This window comes from Strongylocentrotus purpuratus, unplaced genomic scaffold (genome assembly GCF_000002235.5).
Source record: "Strongylocentrotus purpuratus isolate Spur 01 unplaced genomic scaffold, Spur_5.0 spur5_scaffold_7, whole genome shotgun sequence".
NCBI classification, from domain to species: domain Eukaryota; kingdom Metazoa; phylum Echinodermata; class Echinoidea; order Camarodonta; family Strongylocentrotidae; genus Strongylocentrotus; species Strongylocentrotus purpuratus.
Window position 1 is genome coordinate 7,540,771 of NW_022145613.1, and position 19,539 is coordinate 7,560,309.

Below are 19,539 nucleotides of genomic sequence, written 5' to 3' on the forward strand. Positions count from 1 at the left end.
TGGTTTTCATTATTCCACACCTCATGACGAGCTCAACGGGACTGACATATGCTTTATGACTCTTAATTTTGTTTAAAACTGTTTCAAACAACACACACACAAGCACATGTTTTTAATGTCATGTCTGATACAGGAGCTCATTGGTTTTGTGCAATGTATGTGATATTTTCGGCGCCCAGACGAACTTGCACACCAAACTCGCTCTTGGCATTTTGAGGGCAGTGCGCTAAACGTTGATCAAACCCTTTATTCTCTTCCTCACGGAATCCCATTGAAAATTTGATTTGCATCACAATAGGATCGAAGTGGGCTCCTGAATAGCACTCCCACCTTCTCTATTCTTCTTTTTCGGGGGTTAGCGATCGAGCAACCAGAAGAATAGGAGAGAGGGAGAAAGAAAATGAAGTGACTCAAAGCTTTTCAGCTGAGCGAACACAAGTTGAGGCCCCCGTTCAGTGCAAAACACACATCTAATGGCAGCGAAGAAGAGAGAAAAGGAGAGAGAGGGAGAGAGAGGGACGAATACGGATAAGGACAAATAGGAACATATTGCATGCGTGCTAAACTGTATTGCTCTACTGAACCAAACTTACATTCCTGTGGCGTACGGCGGATCAGCAAAGTAACTCTGATTTATTTTTAGATGGCTGATATTTATGGAAAAAACTCTCCAACTTTTTGTGTTGATTGAAGTTTTGTTTCATTGTTTGGAATCTGTTGCTAGCTGGTACTTTCTGATGAAGGATGGAGTTAATTTGGATACTACATGAGCGGTAGAACCAGACTGTTTTCATTCACTTCGTACAGGTAGGTACAGGCAGGTACAGGCCATTTTTATCATGTGACTACTTATTCAGCTGTCTACGGCTGACGTAGAATAATAATCGGGGTTTGATGAGATTTTTTTCTTCTCACAGGTTATTGAAATTATGATTAATGTCTGTTCATTATGCCACGGGACTGGTACAAAGAAATATAGTGCCTACATATCAGAGCAATAACGGTTACGAAATGCTGAAACATCGATCAACTTCCTTGAGTTATAATGTTCACAACTCTCGGTATAATCTCGCTAATTGTTATTACGTCTACGACGAGGAAACAGTTACAAAGTGGGAAAACTTCAAAATGTATATAGTAGGAATGCAATTCGCAATTTGGATGTATATAGCAGGTTAACTTTACATATACATGTATCCACCATACGCATAGAGTCATAGGCATAAATCATACAATCTAACATTCTTAACTGTCACTCGTATATAACTGTTACATAATGTGGGTTTAATTTGTCAAAACCTCTTTTATGGGCATCTGTAATTGCAACATGTCTATGGTGTCCTTTTTAAAAAAAACTTTAAGAGAATGTTTGCAGATATAAAATGATAAAAGAAAAATATTGAAGACAGAACATAATCCGTATCAGGACAATTACCCCTTGGATAATCACCCCCGGATAACTACCCCCGGAAAACTACCCCAAGGACGATAACCCTAGGTATATTACCCCCAGGACAATTACCTCCCCTCCCATGACAAGGTCATCCATCCCGAGGCTAATTACCACCCCCGAAAATTATCCCTGTTCATTAAAGGGGAAGTCAACCCTGTTAATAAGTTGGTTTTTATTCAAAGCAGATTTTTTTCCCAGGGGGTACATGTAGGTGTAATTATTGACCTCAGGACAATTGCCCTCGATGAGGTGGGGGGATGATTATCAAACGGAATACTTTTTAGGGGTAATTGGCCCGCTGGTAATTGGCCGGGGTAATTGTCCTGGGGTTATATACAGGTTTCATTACATTTATGTGATGCCGCTGTTTTCAGGTTTCGTAAAATATTTTAGTCGTTGTCATACAGGCATACCGATATGTTAAATGAAGTATTCTAAAGCTTTACCTTTTTTTTAATTCAGGTTTCATTATTGGCCTTAAGCTTCTAATACAATCAGCATCATTTTAAACAAAGACCTTACAGTCACCGCCATAATATTTACCATTTCTTTATTGGCCCCAACCTCCAAAACCCTTAATATTAAATTATCTCAGCCTCCTGCCTTGTGCCTTTAGCTTTGATATTGACTTCGATTTAATGTGAGTTTAATTCGTTATCATAATTGTTCAGTGTCAAAGTTCGGGGTCGCAGAGATACATGTACGTGTCCCTCAATCGAGTGGCAGGGGGGGGGGGGGGCAGAAAGAAGGGGAAATGGGGAAAAGATGCATGGAAAGAGAACGATAGTTAGGTACATCGTAAATCCACTCCATCGCCTTGTTCTCTCGCAAATCATCCATCCAATTAAACTGATGCAACCCTTCTACCTCACTCCCCTTCTACATGTACCTCACAACCCCTCAGCCAATAATGCCCTTCACATGGATAGACAGCTCAGCGAAACGGGATTATACACCTGTTCCCCATAAAGTATATATCTTCCCTATTTTCAGGATCTGATTGTAACAATATGATCTTTTAAAAATATACAAAGATCGTATCTTCCCAGAACCATATAGATCTGAGAAAATATAAGCTTTGTCTTTCAAGAATAAATCACTTCCTCACCATCGGGAGTGGTAAGACACTGTCACCCCAACTTTATGGGCAATATAGTGTATGAAAATAAAATTGTCTCACTTATGTTAATTACCCTTTACTAGCCATTAATTTTGACAGCAACTTTTGATTTAATTTCAAGTATATAATCGCGACCTGTCATTCCGAGGCTTGCTAATGGCGCAATATGATCAATCACATATCCATTAAATAACTAACCATAATCCTCATACTCTCGCTTTGCGATCACCCTTTCCCATCACCTTTTCCCTTGAAGCTACAGACAAATTAAGTTTATATGTACAGAGAATCACAATTTCGTAATTTTATTGACTGAGCTGCTCTTAATAACCTTGCATTTTCAAGAACATGGTCAATTTTCGCCATCATATTTCTTTAGTGTTTCATGAGAAAATGCTCATATGTAAATCTTTTTAACCACTTTCAAAACTCTTTTCATTTCATTCATTTATTGGTATAATGTTCATTCAAACAGTGAAAACTGCTTTACTCCCATTAATCCCATTTAGAGATCTCCAATTCAGAAATCTGTCCCTTTATCTCCAGAAAACAAAATTTTCGTTTTACCTCAGTCGATCCATTCATCTCTTTTATTGCTACCAACGATCTGTGTTTCGGATTCTATCCCAAATTATCTACTGCTTTCGCATGTCATCGTAATTGCGTGTACATGTACATGTATATATTCATAATGATTGTACAGCAGACATTGTACATGTATTGTCAGTGTTTTCGAAAAGATTGGTATATACAATGTCGAATGAATAGGAATAGAAACTGAGCAAAGTCCGCCATCTTGTTCTATTCTATTCGTGACCTTCAAATGAAAAATATAGAAAAGAAGCTTATTTATCTTTCTGCTTGTATGGAAAACTCGGAAGATGACTTTGCTATTGTCATGCATGTACACAAAGTGCAAATATAGTAGAGGCAGTCACCATGCTTAAAGTGGTATGTCTTTTACTAGACATAACTGTTATACCCGCTCTGCTATAACATCTTGTGACTGATGCATCTGTTCTCATTGTCTACCTTATTTGTTTCCGCTTCATCATTCTGCTGTCATTCTCCTAATACTGCGTGAAGAAAAAGAAAATGAAACAACGAGCTACATGATGAATGGTGCAAAGTCAGGTTAAAAGAACTAAATGTATCGCTTTTCTAAGAATCTTCAGTATTTTCTTACTAAATTCTCATAAGAAGTACCCTGAAATCCAGGAGGTAAACCGATGATTCATGAAACTGGTTGGGTAAAAGAGGCCTAAAGAATCATGAGCAGAATTTGTCTATCCAGATCAGGTATGCACATTCTCTATCAGTGCCTTTGCATTACCATCACTATCATCATCACCACCATCATTAGATTCAACATCAAAATAATCATCATCGTCAACATCAGCATTCTCATCAAAATCATCGCCACCATCATCATTATATTTCATCATCCCCATCATCATCCCCATCATCATAACTTTGAACACCATCATCACCATCATCATCATCACTAGCCTCATCATCATCATCATCATCATCATCACTAGCCTCATCATCATCATCATCATCATCATCATCATCATCATCATCATCATCCTCATCACCAATATCTGAATTTGACGGTAATGTATAAAGCATTTAGAAACACCCCGATGACGCGGTATACACTGATACCACAGAAAATATAATTACTACAAATTTGCAAAAGCTCTTGGAACATTCCACACACGTATTCCCTTTTCTACCAGTGCACTTCCATCATCATCACATTCGTCATCATTCTTTGACGGTAATGGAATATGTCTTTAATAACATACCCCCGATGACTGGGCAATATCCTTCCCGCCACACTGGCGTTAACAAGATTCCTCCAATCCTTCGGAGGGTGCTAAGAGCGCACCCCTCTGGGGGTGTTTTATGGCTACTTAATTAATTGACGCCCCGTTTGGGAAAGGTTAAAGACGTGGATAGCTTCTCGATGCGATGCTTTCCGATGATGATAGCTTGTTATTTCATGGAAAACTGGGTTAATATTGTATGGGTCTTGATGGAAAATTGTTTTCTTTTTAGAAAAAAAAACAAAGAGGGAATTATTCTGTTCGTTTCATTCTAGACGTAAATGCCAAGTTATACTTTGTATTCTTTGATGAGTTCTGAGAGAAATCTATACTTTCGTCACCTAAAAGCGTCCCATTAACATTCATGTACATTTGCTCCTCTCATTCTGATGTGGTGTAGGCCTATGTTATTAAAGTGGCTGAAATCGCGTGTATGTTAATCAATTGAAAAAGGTTAAAGGGATCCGGTAACTTTGTCTTAGATTCTGAAACAAAATCCTGGATTTAGCTCATGCTGCAATGATAATTATAAACCAGGAACTAAGTCAGGAACCCAAAGAATTTTACAAGCCGATCGCCTTTCTGATTATCAATATATTTATGATTGGAAATCGAAACCAAATTTTGCGTTTTCCTAACGGTTTTCATAACACTACGGTCTACTGGCGAAAACGAGTATGGTAAAAGCGGTCACTCAATTTTTTTTACTTTTTTGAGGCACTTCTTGATCATTTTGAAGCGCAATTTTTCTAGAGCTTCAATATTACACTGTATTACAGACACTGATAACACGTAGGGCCGTGCATCAGATTTAACATTGTTAAACGATGCCTTTAAGAAATGAATCACATGCAGAGAAGCAAAGTGAATTACATTACTCCATCATTAATGCTATTTTCATATATGACTTTTGTTGATAGATGTATCCATTATGCACGTGTACTTCATCCACAAAGAATTTCACACGATTCATCCTACAATTTTATATATTTCAGTAATTTCTCATGATAATCGCGAATTCCTAGATTGTAGTAATTGAATTAAATTTTAGACATCAGACAATCTTTATTCTGTATACAGGTACATGTACATGACATGAATACACCTACAATGTATTCACAATAGAAGTACATGTATGTACAGTACTGTAGATAAGAAGATTGAAATAAAAGGTTCATCATGCTACCTCACTCGAAAACAATCGGTAAGATACACTAAGGAATTGCCTTAAGGACAAGCATAATAGGTAATCATCGAAGCCCTGAAGGACCACTCGTAGGGACGTTAACAAAAATCACCTCTGTTGGTGACATCTTGAAGACAATGAAATACCTCAGGTGTACCGATGTCTCATTCGACTTTGAGGGTAACCCCAGATCAATAAGATCATAAAATCCAATGACTGGGGTAACACAATGTAATAATTACAATGTAAAGCACTCGGAAATTTATGACTAACCCCCATACAAATGTGACTATTGCTATTTTTATTATCATTATTATCATCATTATTATTAATGCCTCTTGGTTGAAATGACATGTTGAAGTCTTATCACAGAAATCTCTTTAAATGTTGATGTGGCATAGCCTATTTTTTTTAGGAGGCTACATGTACATCTAATTCCCCTTCACCGAGATCTTGTTTTTGTGATAACCTGTTTTCATTGACAATAAAACGCCACTCTGCAAGAAGGAAGGATATGAATATATTTATTGGTTTGATTTATTGGTTTCTGCATCTTTTTTTTTTCATCATACATTTTCATGAACATAATATGGCTTGATACAATACTTCAAGTATATATATATATATACAATTGTCTTTTCCTTCCATTGGCCTACATAACTTTACATGTATATTACCCCTGCCGTGAAGAAAGAGGAGATAATAGATTTAGACCATATAATACTTAGAGAGTGAGAAAGGGAGAGAGAATAAGATGTACATGTACATATAGGGGGTGGTAATACATGTACATTAACCACGGAGGCGCCTCTTTGTTAAACTGAAAAACAAATTTGTTCGAAGAGACCTATGAAAGTTCACAAGACTTATTGACAGAATGATGCAAATTTGTAGATATATGCATTCGTGCCTGTTTTGTATATGTCTCCCACAAACATAAGCTTGTACATGTCCGTGTACTGTACATGGACATGGTAATTGTCTGATAACAGTCTGACAAAAAAGGGCGCCATTTTTCGGCGTACATTGTACATTTCAGTTAGATAAACTTCACTTTTTTTATTCTATGCTTTGGGTACACTATTCATTCATGACAGCATTTCGAGTCAGTACATCTTTTTCATGTCTTCTTCTATTGAGGGAAAGAAAACCCTGCCCTAGGGCTCATCAATACCCTAATGATCAATACCTGAAAAGAAAATGGTCAGCATGAAAGAGAAAGACATAACTGATTCTGCTCATTACCGTCTCAATGGAAAGGAAATAATGGTCATTTTGCCGCCATCGTTTGCAAGCGTCGCAATTTACAAGCGGCGAGTCGGTCCAAAACCACAGATCTATATACCTCAATCCGGACCGCAATCCAATCACATTAATGTGAGGCTATGAGCGTTTGTTTAGGACCAAGGCCTGTCCTTAATCTATGGAAAAGCTCTGGGCCTAATGTGTCAACATTCCAAGCCTAGGTACCTGGTACAATGCAGGTAGGTCTAATGTGCTTTGAGTAAAAGACAAACAGTCATGTAGAATGTTTTCTCACTCTATTTGAGGGACTCTTTTATTGCGTACCCATTCTCTATAAGGTGAGCGAAAATTTGTTATTGTATGTTTATTAAACAGCGGAATTAGCAATAACCGTAAACAAAAAAGACACGCAGCTTTAATATAGCCCAGTGTATCACATTTTCTCCTGAGTACTAAAGATTCTTCACAGGACCCATGATGTTATCATACATGTAGCACCCCTGCGGATGGAATGTATTAACTGTTGCTTTGTCCGGTAATCAATGGATTATGTGGGTACATGTAGTTCATTTCTTTTAACAAGATTTTAATAGCAAACCTATTAATCCAACTAATAAAATATCTTGAAGTAGCTTACTACACGTACATGTACATACATCTATAACAAAAACTTTACTTTCAGATGATAAACCATAACAAAGTACATGTACAAAACTATACATCCATCAGTTGCCTGGTTGTTGATATACATGTAAATGTTCTAAGAATGAAATACTTTGAGAGTTTAAACATTTTAAAATAACTTCAAGCTAATAATGGAAGCAATGTAATGTCTGCGAACATTAAAATAGCTCAAGTCAATTTAATATCAGTCAATTCCTAACAAATTCACAGCACATTCTCAGTTTTACCCAGTAATACTGACTACCCTTACTTTTGCAATATACCACTAAACTGAAGATTCCTCGCTATAGTAAACTGAAGTAGTCGATTTGCAGCCTTTTAAGAGCGGATAATATAGAGAGACTAGATGCATTCTTGTCTGATATCGATCGATAAATATCGAGCGATTGTTTACAACTTGAATCTATCTCGCCGGTCCTTTTTCATGCTATGATTTGTTTTTTCTATGCGATTCGTGCCGGTTTATTTTCTTCTTCAAAGTTGCTTAAATATATACCCACTGTTTAAAAAAATCTTGCATCAACTTTGACAAAGTTACTACATCCTAAATTAGTAGTTTTTATATCTATTGTAGCATACATGTGAATCAAAGTCAACGCAGATAAGTTGGTAATTGTTATAATCATATCGAACCATTTGTGTTTCTTTTAGGAACCTAAATGTATGGGATCGTTTCACTTTGAGAACGAGGAAGGTTTTGAGTGGACGATCAATGTGGCATTCTTATTCAAAGGTGTTGACAGATTTTGGATCCTTTGAAATTAATGTTCAGAAATTAATGCCCTTTTCTGAACTTGAAGGATAAGGCTAAACGACATATTCTGAAAGGGTAACTCTGCATAATGAGTTGTTGTTTAGCGATGTATTGAAGCATGCATGGCAAACACACTAAATGGTCACAGTTTACTCAGTGGGATGTATTTTCTATTGTTACCAAAAGAAGAACAAAAAGCATGTAACCACGGTAAATTCCAAGGTGTGGTATATATACAAAGAAGGCTTTGTTGTCAATTTACTAACCACGTAATAATCGAAAGAAAAAGATTTGAATGAGTTGATATTATTTAGGAAATGACATACAAATTATAATACACGTGCACTTGACAGACCTATTCCATATAGTATACATTATAACCTGCTAGCTAAAATTGTGAGTTATCCAGCTATATATGAAGTAAATAGATATTTCATTACTTATTTCGTATTATATTCATTTTGTAGGAGCGCATACTTGAATCCTTGAGACACATATACAGATTTATTTATTTTAAATTAAATTCATTTTTATTATAACATTTGAATAAAAAGAACAATCACAATGACAATAACATATAAATTAAAAGAAAAAATAACAAGTATAAAACACAAACGAATCCAAAATGTCCTGTCAAAGGGCTTCATTGTTCATGACTATATACAGGTGTAGGTAGAAAGATCTTAAAGGGCCTGCCTTTCCAGTTCTGAATCCATTTCATGAAAACAGAAATATCCCAAACTTTTAAAGTTCAAGCTGTACAGGGTCAGTCTAAAACATACAGGTAAACCAATCACAATATGATAAACTAATATTTTAAGAGATTGGTGAGTAACAAAAAGTGCCTTTCAAGATAGTAAAACCTTACCCGGGGCGTAGGATTTTGTAGGGTGGAATATAATAGGATTACAGAGCGTGTCCTTTCACACCGTTTCTGCTCCGAGCTAGAACAAATTTTTGCTGCCATTATGATTCCGTTACAGGAGGGATTATAACCCAAGTAGATGATATCATATGTTTGATGAATTTAGAGATAAAATAAATATGTTGAATAAGCCCCCTCCCCACTCCACTTGGAAAGGGAAATTGAAAGAAGGGTTGGAATAAGGAGAAGGAAAGGAAGGTGGCAATGAACGGGTGGGTACAGAATGAATGATAAAAAGAGTCCAAAACAGATTTCAAAAGTGGGATTAAGATTTATTGGCATTATGATTTCGTTTCAGAAGGGATTATAACCAAGGTAGCTGATTATGTTTGATGAATTTAGAGATAAAGTAAATATTTCGAAAAGCCCTCCCCCCCCCCCCCCCCGCTTGAAAAGGGGAATTGAAAGAAGGGTTGGAATAAGGAGAAGGCAAAGAGCATAAAGGAAGGTGGCAATGAACGGGTTGGTATACAGAATGAATGATAAAAAGAGTTTAAAACAGATGTTAAAATTGGGATTAGGAGGAGGAAATGATCGTTATTTTAGAGGCGAAAGAGAGAGAGAGAGAGCAACAGAGACAGAAACAGAGAGGCTGATGAACAGTGACAGAAACAATGAAAGAGTTAACATCGGGAATAAAAGGAGGAAACAAGACTATTTAGAGACAGAGAGAGAGAGAGAGAGAGAGGGAGAGAGAAAGCAATCAAGATAAATATAAAGGAGGGTTGAGTAAGAGGGACTGAAAAAGAACGAAAGAAAGATAGGAAGAAAGGGAAAGTTAAATGATCAATACACAATATAATCTGATTCCACAATTATGTTTTACCACGCATTAAGATGACTGTATATCTGGTATTATAAAGAGTATTGCATGATTTTATACAGGGAGATCCTCAATGAGTTTTCTCATGCACACAAAACTTTGGTAGTAAAGGTTTCATAGAGGATTGCATTGTAAATCCAAATTGAAGCCTACATTTGTACATGTAATCTCTCAGAAACTCTTTTGTAATGATAAAGTAACACGTCATAATGAACCCATGCTCCGGAACTCTACGCAAATACATTGGTTTTATTTGAAATTTGCCCGTAAATAAGAAGTTGACTACAACACCTCCTTATAATATTTGATATATAATGTACATGTATAATGATCAAATATGAATCCTGTCACGTACACACCGTTTATCATTTCATAGAAACAAATACTATTTTATAGATTTTATGTACTGTTTCTTGATATGTTTATAATACATTATGCCTAAATGATGTTTCTCCTTAAAAAGAGAGTGACATGTTCACTTGTACTTGTCGCAATCAGTGCTAAATGTTCATATTTTCAAAAATATTTTAGTTTTTATAATGTATGGTAATTTCCAGTCTGTTCAGAATTTAAAAAATTGATTCAGTGTCGCTGTTATACAATGTACATCAATTTTGACAATGTTTGTCTCTCAAGAACATGAACTATCTTGTCGTACTTATTTGGCATCAGTATAAACAGGTTTATGTTTATTCTCGTCGTCAAATCATTGTTAGTATTATTATTATCATTATTTTGCATTGGTAAATACATCTATACATTATTTTACAGTCAGTTTTATGACTCATATATGGCATAACATGTAAATTATCGTTTCAGACTACATGTAGACCTAGACTTCGAGAAGGCCTGGGAAGCCCTGGTCTGACCCGAAGCCAAAAAGTACGACATGTTCCTGGTTATTTTCTATGCCCCCTTTCATGAAGGGATTACTTTCTTTTTTAAGAGCCGAGAAGAAATGTGAGCTTCATTTCTTGGGCTTTCCAGCCCCAAGTGTACACCTCTGATTTCCTTGGAACCTTTTATCCAAATTCCTTTACCCTGTAGTAACGAAACGTTCACATCAAGCTTGGATTACACCCTCTGCGTGCCTGCACACTTCTATGTAATATATAGGATTGCAGGGACTTTGGTGCAGAATTGCAGTGGTGGAGAGCGCGACAGAGTGTAAACTTTCGTCTGACAAGATTGATCTTCATGCCTGCCGGGTCAATGAATGCAGTGAATGCACCAATGTCGAGCTTTATTCACCCCCATGTTGACATGATCAACTGGAATTTTCCGAGCCTACAATGGCGTTTATTTGCCTCGCGGGCGTGTACCACAGAAGAGTAGGCGAAATTAGAATTTCACTGTTGTGATGCGACCTCATTATACAGTAAACTGTCGAATCGGCTCAAATATGGCGGATGTTTAAAGAAAGCTGGATTCTAGGACACGCAGACACCCAAGTTTATTACTCAGTGGTTGCTTTGGCTTTAAACACCATGCTAACAATTTACAATGTAGGTCTATACGTACAGATTGTTCAACATTGTAAGCATGATACCTGTGTGCGTATAGCCCTTGAACACCCCAAAATAAAACTTTATAACAGATTCAATTTTGTGGTTTTTAATTTCACTTTCATTCGGGCGATATCCAGTCTTATGCAGATATGAAATAATGCCCTTCTATGACAGTTCCCTTTCAAACTAACCCACTTCACTCTTTCTCTTGTACTTAACGATGTGGAAACCTATAAATCATCATTATTATTTATTATTTCTAGGCGTTTGACATTTATGACCAGCTTCATAGCATACAGATAGTGCTACATTGGAAATTGAAACCGTCATAATCAGTTGAATGGCAATTGGATATTGAGGTACATGTAACTCGGGGAAAACAGTCGGACCTAAAAATCCACAGCAAAACCCCAAAAGCATACAAAGCACAGGAACTTGACGTTACTAGGGCGTGACGGGGCGTGACCCAACAGTTATCCTGGATGTGTAATCACTGTGTCACGGTGTGTGATAACATTCGACAATTAAGCAGCTGAATTTCAGCTTGCTATCTATACAAAGTGACAATATATTCTCGTTCATCCACTATCTTCTAACAACGGACAGAGACATTGCTGAAAATAAACCAAACTTTAAACAGAAAATAAGTTTTCCTTTGAGAGAACGGTTTCAAGTTGGGTTATGAAGTATTATCAATATAAAAGGGATCGAAGTGAAGTACTTTGATCGTGAACTGTTTTGTAGACATCTATTACACTCTAAGAACAAATAATGACGTGTCCTAATATGTTGTTTTGAGTTTTGAGATGTATTACAGAATATAGGGTGGGTCTACTACCTTCTAAAATTTAATTAATTGTGTATTGATTTCATAACAACTTACTTATCAAAGGCATAGGTGTGTCTATTTGATTTATTTCGGTGTTAATTAATATTCGTACGCTTTGCATTCTATAAATTCCCTTTTGCTTGTGGGTTAGGTGATCCTACCCATGTGGGTGTGGGTTATGTGACTGTGTGTATATACTAAGGTGTATACTGGAAATGATGTGCACGTACTCATGTGTGGTAGAATCGAGTTGCAAATCTAGGAGCACGATTCAAGGTAACATCTGCTATTCTTTTTCAGGTCAAATTCCGGCTGGTGAAAGGCGAGAGCAAAGTCAACACGGCTCTCAAAAATTCAGTTTACACATCTCGAGATCAAACAAATATTGTATCGGTTTTGGAAATGACTTTTGACTTAAATTACCTGCTATCCACTGCCGTGGGAAAGTGGACAATGTGTGCATTTCATACATTGGGGGTACTTAGGTTTGACAGAATAATCAATTTTAAACTAATGGACCACACAATCAAATACATGTGCTTCTGGTCTTTCTAGAAAATTAGTGTCACTGCTTTATTGGTTACATGTAAATGCTTTTAAACGAAGTGATTTGTTGATATTCTGATTCTAAAAAATGCAACTATAAAACTTGGCATCCTTCCTACATGCTGTATCTTCAGGCAAATCACATTAACTGTAACAAAACAAAAATGTTTTTGCTTCGTATTATTCGGCTCCACATCTTACAATGACTACTTTTCTAACCATTTTCACATTTATTTTATTTGGTTGCCACATTTGCCTAAGTGTCCCATCAATCGTGACAAATTTCTGACGATGAGCAAATTTTCTCAAGGCGTGAAAAGTTTGATGCTTACATGTTATTACCTTCAAGTATGAAGTTGAAATTAATTAATTTAATTTTCGGGTTGTAGTGAGATAACAGTTTTTTCATTATGTCCGCACTAAGAAAGTATTGAAATCTGCCTTGGTGCATTCAGCAAGTAAATACATCAATTGAGATAGCCTGGTGTGAAATATAGATAGTTACACATTAATACATTGATGTGAACACAGTCATATTGTGAAGGTGTCTGAATTTACAATTCGGTGTACTTGTTACCACAGTTTGTCTCTCTTCAATATGTCACACTGTCACACTGTGTTTAATGTTGTCTTTTACCTGATAAGTGAAATATTACCTTTAATTCTGATAAAAATGTTACCAAATATTATTTCTATTTTCCTTTCCGTTTCTCTGCAGGAACCACGATAAACGTAGCGGTATAAAAGTCGGCGTAGAATATCATTCTTTAGTCTTCCACATATATCATTACCATGACAACCAAAGCGAACGTGAAGGACATCCAATGGTCCCGTCAGCAGTACACCCTGAGAGAGGCCTTGAAGAGATGTACCTTTCCTCAGATCATGAAAGTGGTGGAGGGGTACGAGTCCTCCGATGAGACCGAAACGTTAGCTCGGGAACAGGTGAGTTCCTGAAGATATTGGCCCGAATTCACAAGGGAAGTTTGTCGACAAACCGAGGTCTGAAACGCGTCAAAACGCGTCATATGACGCACATAAACCTAGGTCTGTCTACAAACCTCCTTTGTGAATTCGGGCCAATAAGTCTTCATTATTCTGCACCTATTCTTGACAACATTTGTATCTTTCCTTTCTCGTCATTCTTGTCATCACTTGATTCTACAAATTTCACCCTCTTCTGAAATCTGAAATAAACCAAAGACATTAACTGGAGAGTGCCATGTGTTGGCATATACATAAGTTAAAAAAAAGAAGAGAAATTTGCACCTCATGCAACACCGGAAAAACCATTGGAATAAAAATCACTGTAATGTAAGCAAACCCTTACTAAGGGATTCAATATTGTACCTTTAGACACATAGAGAAAGCAAATATTGACGGGAAACAAGCATTGCATATCTAGGGGAAAGACAGTTTTGAAAGAAACATCAGTATTCTATTTGTATTTGAATCTTTTACCGTTTGTTTGTTTCAGATTCTTCGTATACATCAAATCCACACTCAGACTAGAGTTTTGGCGACAACAGACAAGAAGGGTCGATGGCTTAGTATCCCTCTACGATATGCTGAAGCAAGGTTCGAAGTCGTGTCGGGTGGAAAACGTAAGAGCTTAGACTTTCATTTTCAATCGGTTACTAGTATTGCATGCAATAGTGAATGGTCGCTTAAATCTAAAGATGAGAAGAAGAGCCCTTAAATCACCTATTATTAGAATATTTTTTTTGGAGATCCTTAATCAAAACACACTCTTAGCAACTTTCAGATAAACTAAAATATTAAATTGTTCTTAGATTATACAACATTTTAATGAACTTTAAATAGCATCTAGTCGTTTGATTTATCTTTATGTCTCTGTGGTCATATTTCCAACACAAAAATAATCATTAAAGTAGAGGTCTATGATAGTGTAAAACAAAACATTGTTTCCACAGCCGCGTTTTAGGTTGTGTGCTAGAATTGAATCATATTATGGACATTAACCATGAATGACAGCTAGACAACGGCCCAGACCTCCCTACCAGCCCCCCTCCACCAGTCCCCTTCCACCAGCCCCCTCCACCAGCCCCCTCCACCAGCCCCCTCCAACCCCCTCCACCCCCACAGTTTAAGCATTACATGTTGTCGTTTTCATTCGCCAACACAACCTGCTAGAACAATAATTGTAAGAGCAAGATAGCAGTAGGAATCAATCACATGGCTTTCCCTTTTCGAACCATGACTACATTCTTGCATTTTGGTTCCTAGGTTCGAAGCCCATGTACATGCGAGAGATAATCGACAAATCGTTACTGCCACAGAAGGTGAATTTCCACACGGGAGACGATTTGACCTTTCACCTGCAGCTCAAGAGCAATGTCCCGAATACCAAGGAGAAGTTTGGCGCCCTCGCCCTGCAGAAAATGTACGAGACTGGTTATCTGCAAGGCAATGCCATCCAGAACGGTAAGAATTCGACGGCGCCATTTAAATGATGATTGCGATGATGATGGTGATAATGGTGGTGATGATGATTGTGATGATGATGGTGATGATGATTGTGATGATGATTGTGATGATGATGGTGATGATGATGGTGATGATGATTGTGATGATGATGGTGATGATGATTGTGATGATGATTTTAATGATGGTGGTGATGATGATTGTGATGATGATTGTGATGATGATGGTGATGATGATTGTGATGATGATGGTGATGATGATTGTGATGATGATGGTGATGATGATTGTGATGATGATGATGATGATGATGATGATTGTGATGATGATGATGATGATGATGATGATGATGATGATTTTGATGATGATGATGGTGATGATGATGATGATGATGGTGATGATAATGATGATGATGGTGATGATGATTGTGATGATGATGGTGATGATGATTGTGATGATGATGATGATGATGATGATGATGATTGTGATGATGATGAAGATGATGATGATGATTGTGATGATGATGGTGATGATGATGGTGATGATGATTGTGATGATGATTGTGATGATGGTGGTAATGATGATTGTGATGATGATGTGATATGGTATATGAAGTAAACAAATTGATAAATCGCAAATGATTGGACAATATCACTGAGAAGGCACCGCAATAGAAATGAACGAGGATACGAGAAGATAAACGCTTGTGGTGGTGACGATAGTGATTGCATATACAAATGATATTTGGATGTGAAACATTAACATTGAATATTCGATGATATTGAAAATGATTATCGAGGCTTTCTGCAGTTCTTTTCCTAAAGAAAATGTGTCCAATATCGCATCTGAAAAAAGACGTGTTTTTATCAAGCATAATATCGCGATCATGATGACTCATTTTGTTGCTTTCAAGGGTATAATGTAAACAAAAAAACGAGTACGTGCTTCGTTCTTTTACAAGAAGTTCAATGCTCTTTTAAATAATCGAGGTACTGATTTTTCTTCTTTTCGTAGACCATCTGGACACCATGATTCTCAACATCCCTCTCCATTCGCCTGTGTCGGTGGTCCTGGCCGAGTCGTTTATAGTAGGCTCCAGGGAGAGGTGGGAACGGTACCAAACCCTGCTCGATAAAATTGTCTCCAAGAACGTCGTCTTTGAACTCCATCCTGGCAATCCACGTAAGACCCGCTCAATATTTTGTTGTTGCCTTTAAATAAAGTTGAACGATTTATTAAAACAAGCAGCTCTAAAACAACAAATAGAAATCAAATGGTATCAGGTAGGCCTTCTTTCAAAATATATTCAGCCTGACAGATCCGTAGACTGCATCTTGGTGGCTTAAGTTTTATAGTGAAATGTGGTGGGGGTTATTTTACCTGACTGCTAAGAAAGCGTAAATGCATTTTGGTAAGCAACATCAACATTCATTCATTCTTGAATAAAAATAAACAACTGTTCTTTAAGAGAATATTTCTGTGACATATCAGAGAAATAAGCATGTTGCGATAAGTTTAGATATGTATGTTTATCACGTTTATCTAGCAATACCAAAAATATTGTACTTAAAATACCTTAGATTGTCTCAGATACAAATACCGTGGTATGTTGCGTAAGAAGTAAAAAAAAAGTTGTAGTTAAAAATCGTCATGATTACTTTATCATGTAGCTTTTCCACCAAATTAATTGTGAACTTTTGCTTGTTTCCTACAGATATCACATTCTTCACAGACAAAGGACTGGAATCTGCAAACCAGCAGGAACAGTACGAAAAAATCACCCCCTCGGGAACGCTCTTCATCACCACCAAAAATGAAAGGTTAAAACAGAACAAAGGTCAAGGGAGTGTCCTAGCAGGACCAAGCGGTGCTAGGACGTTGTCTGCAGCCTCGGCTGGTAAAGCAACAAACAAGGACCGCGACAATGCATCAGTCCAAGCCGGTGAAAGGCCAGGAAGACCACCCCTGCGTCACGTACAGTCGGAGTCGCCGAGTGGCTCGTCTTTCATTGCTCACAGACCAAGGATGCAATCCCCTGGAAGACCGTTGTCCGCTCAAGTTACATCGATACACGGCACATTGCCAAGGTCCATCTTAAAGAAAGCTGACGGTGATCGCTTTCCACCGCCTCCTGTAGAGACGATGACGGGCAATTCGGTTCGTAACCCAATGGCATACATGCGTGACAGGCAGCATTCTCCCCAATCACGCAGGCGTGCATCTCACTCACCTGGGCATCTGGACGCAAGAGCTAAGAGCCCTGTCAGGGTTGACTATCCAAGGCCGGTAAACGCAAATTCGTCACCCAGAGGTTCAGGGTCTAGCATGAACAGCCTTGCTGACTCGGGTTACTCTACATCTTCCAGTAATGACCCCCGGAGTAGACCAGCAAGTGGAACCCAGTTCCTTGGCAAACTACCCGATCCCGATTATGATGCTGATCATGATGTGGCTAATGGGCGAGGTGGTGACCACACTGACTACCCTGCAAGCAAATCAAGCTTCAATCCTCCAGCACCACCTCCTGTAGCATCGATACCTTCGAGACAGAACGTCCCCAATGGAGCACCAGCAGCACCAGCAGCACCACCTCCACCCCCTGTACCTGTGATACCGGGTGCACCGCCTCCACCTCCCATCGGGTTCATACCACCACCACAACCACCTCAATACAGGGACGTGGCTCAGATCAAGGCCAATCAAACTGCGGCCAGTAAACCTCAGATGAACACAGGGAACGGCAGAGACGACATGCTACAAGAGCTTAAAGCGAAAGCAGAGAGGCGTGCATCCAGGCTGGAAGGACTCGTTCCTTCCAATAAGCCATCAACCTTCGGAAAGTTCCCGAGAACCAACAGTTCGTCCCCGAGGTCGGTAAACAACAACGACGAGCCAAGCAACGAACTGCAAGCTCGTCTGGCTAAACGCTTTTCGGCGGCAGAGGGCGCTGGCTTCGATCAGAATACCATCAAAACGCCACCACCTCCTGCTGCTAAACCAAGCCCCAGACAGACGAACTCTAACACTCCCCCTGTAGCTCCAAAGTCTGGCGGGGTCCGAAACTCTCCTGGGGTCCGAAACTCTCCAAAGTCTGACGTTGTCAATTTTGATTCGCTGGCCGGGGTGCCCAAGGACTTGAGCTCTCTGTCTGTCTCGCAAGTCTGCCAGTGCCTAAAACTGATGAACCTCGAGAAATACAGTCCCGCTTTCAAGAGTAATTCTGTAGATGGACAATTGATGTTACAGCTCAACAAGGAAGCGTTAGTAGACAGTTTTAAACTCAACAACTGGGATGCGCAAAGGGTCGAATCGTTTATTACTGGATGGAGGCCCAAGTATTGAACGATCTAGGCGTATTAATCAACCATGCCATGCAAAAGTAATGAGGGACCAACTCAATATGTGTACGCGTCCAGTTGTCTAGCTTATCGTCGTCATTGTATGCAACTATTATTGAATAAGATCTGCTGACTGTTCGCAGTGTAATGAATATATTTGATCTGAACTTTGGATCACCTATAATGAAGAAAATACTGAAATGTGTGATATATATACTAATCATCTCTAATTTGCTCTGTTTTTGCTTTTGTTGATGACCGAACTGGTGACACAGCTTGATGTTCTCTGTTCGTCTACGCTTCGTTACATGCTTGCTTGCTGTGTGAATGTCCACATCAGTCATTTCGTGTTTCCATCACTTCCGATCCGCCATAGTAAATAGATCAGCTGTATTCTTCCAACCCGTCGTTATATCTATTAATGTGTAATTAATCTTGATCTGGTCGTGTTCATATTAACCAAGGTACCCTGACTATACACGTATAAGGGTTTAGTCAAGCTTGAATCAGTTGTTCTGTCTGTAAGACTTTCCTATGAATGAGTAAGACATCATAAATTCACTTTGTCCTTTAAAGCCCATCAATACTAGTGAACAGGAGGGATTAGACTAACCTGCAAGGTCACTCGTCACTGGACAGTTGGTTATCTCATCAAATCAGCTCTCAATTAACATATGAAAAAGAGGATCATGGGGTATCAATGGTCACCGATTATGCATTGTTTATTATATAGAGGGAGCAAGTAGCTATAAGTAGTGCAGTGTGGCTTTGATGTCACGTTTACTTTTTATCTGGATTGATAATAGGCAGAGTTTTCACTACTGCGTATTTTCACCCGTTTAGATTTGAAAAAT

General features: G+C 38.2%; 1 protein-coding gene across 1 annotated transcript; it reads left to right on the forward strand.

The window, feature by feature from the left end:
• Positions 1 to 443: 443 nt before the first annotated feature.
• LOC580034 (serine/arginine repetitive matrix protein 1) lies at positions 444 to 19,087 on the forward strand. Its single transcript, XM_780115.4, has 6 exons — positions 444 to 807; positions 13,624 to 13,850; positions 14,383 to 14,509; positions 15,153 to 15,350; positions 16,362 to 16,529; positions 17,062 to 19,087. The coding sequence occupies exons 2-6, from the start codon at positions 13,698 to 13,700 to the stop codon at positions 18,687 to 18,689; spliced, it is 2,274 nt and encodes a 757-aa protein (XP_785208.2). The 5' UTR covers positions 444 to 807; positions 13,624 to 13,697; the 3' UTR covers positions 18,690 to 19,087.
• Positions 19,088 to 19,539: the final 452 nt, after the last annotated feature.

Coding starts and splice junctions, on each gene's coding strand:
- LOC580034 (XM_780115.4), top strand. CDS start 13,698: ATGACAACCAAAGCGAACGTGAAGGACATCCAATGGTCCCGTCAGCAG. Junction 15,351..16,361: donor AGGCAATGCCATCCAGAACG/GTAAGAATTCGA, acceptor TTCTTTTCGTAG/ACCATCTGGACACCATGATT. Junction 16,530..17,061: donor ACTCCATCCTGGCAATCCAC/GTAAGACCCGCT, acceptor TGTTTCCTACAG/ATATCACATTCTTCACAGAC.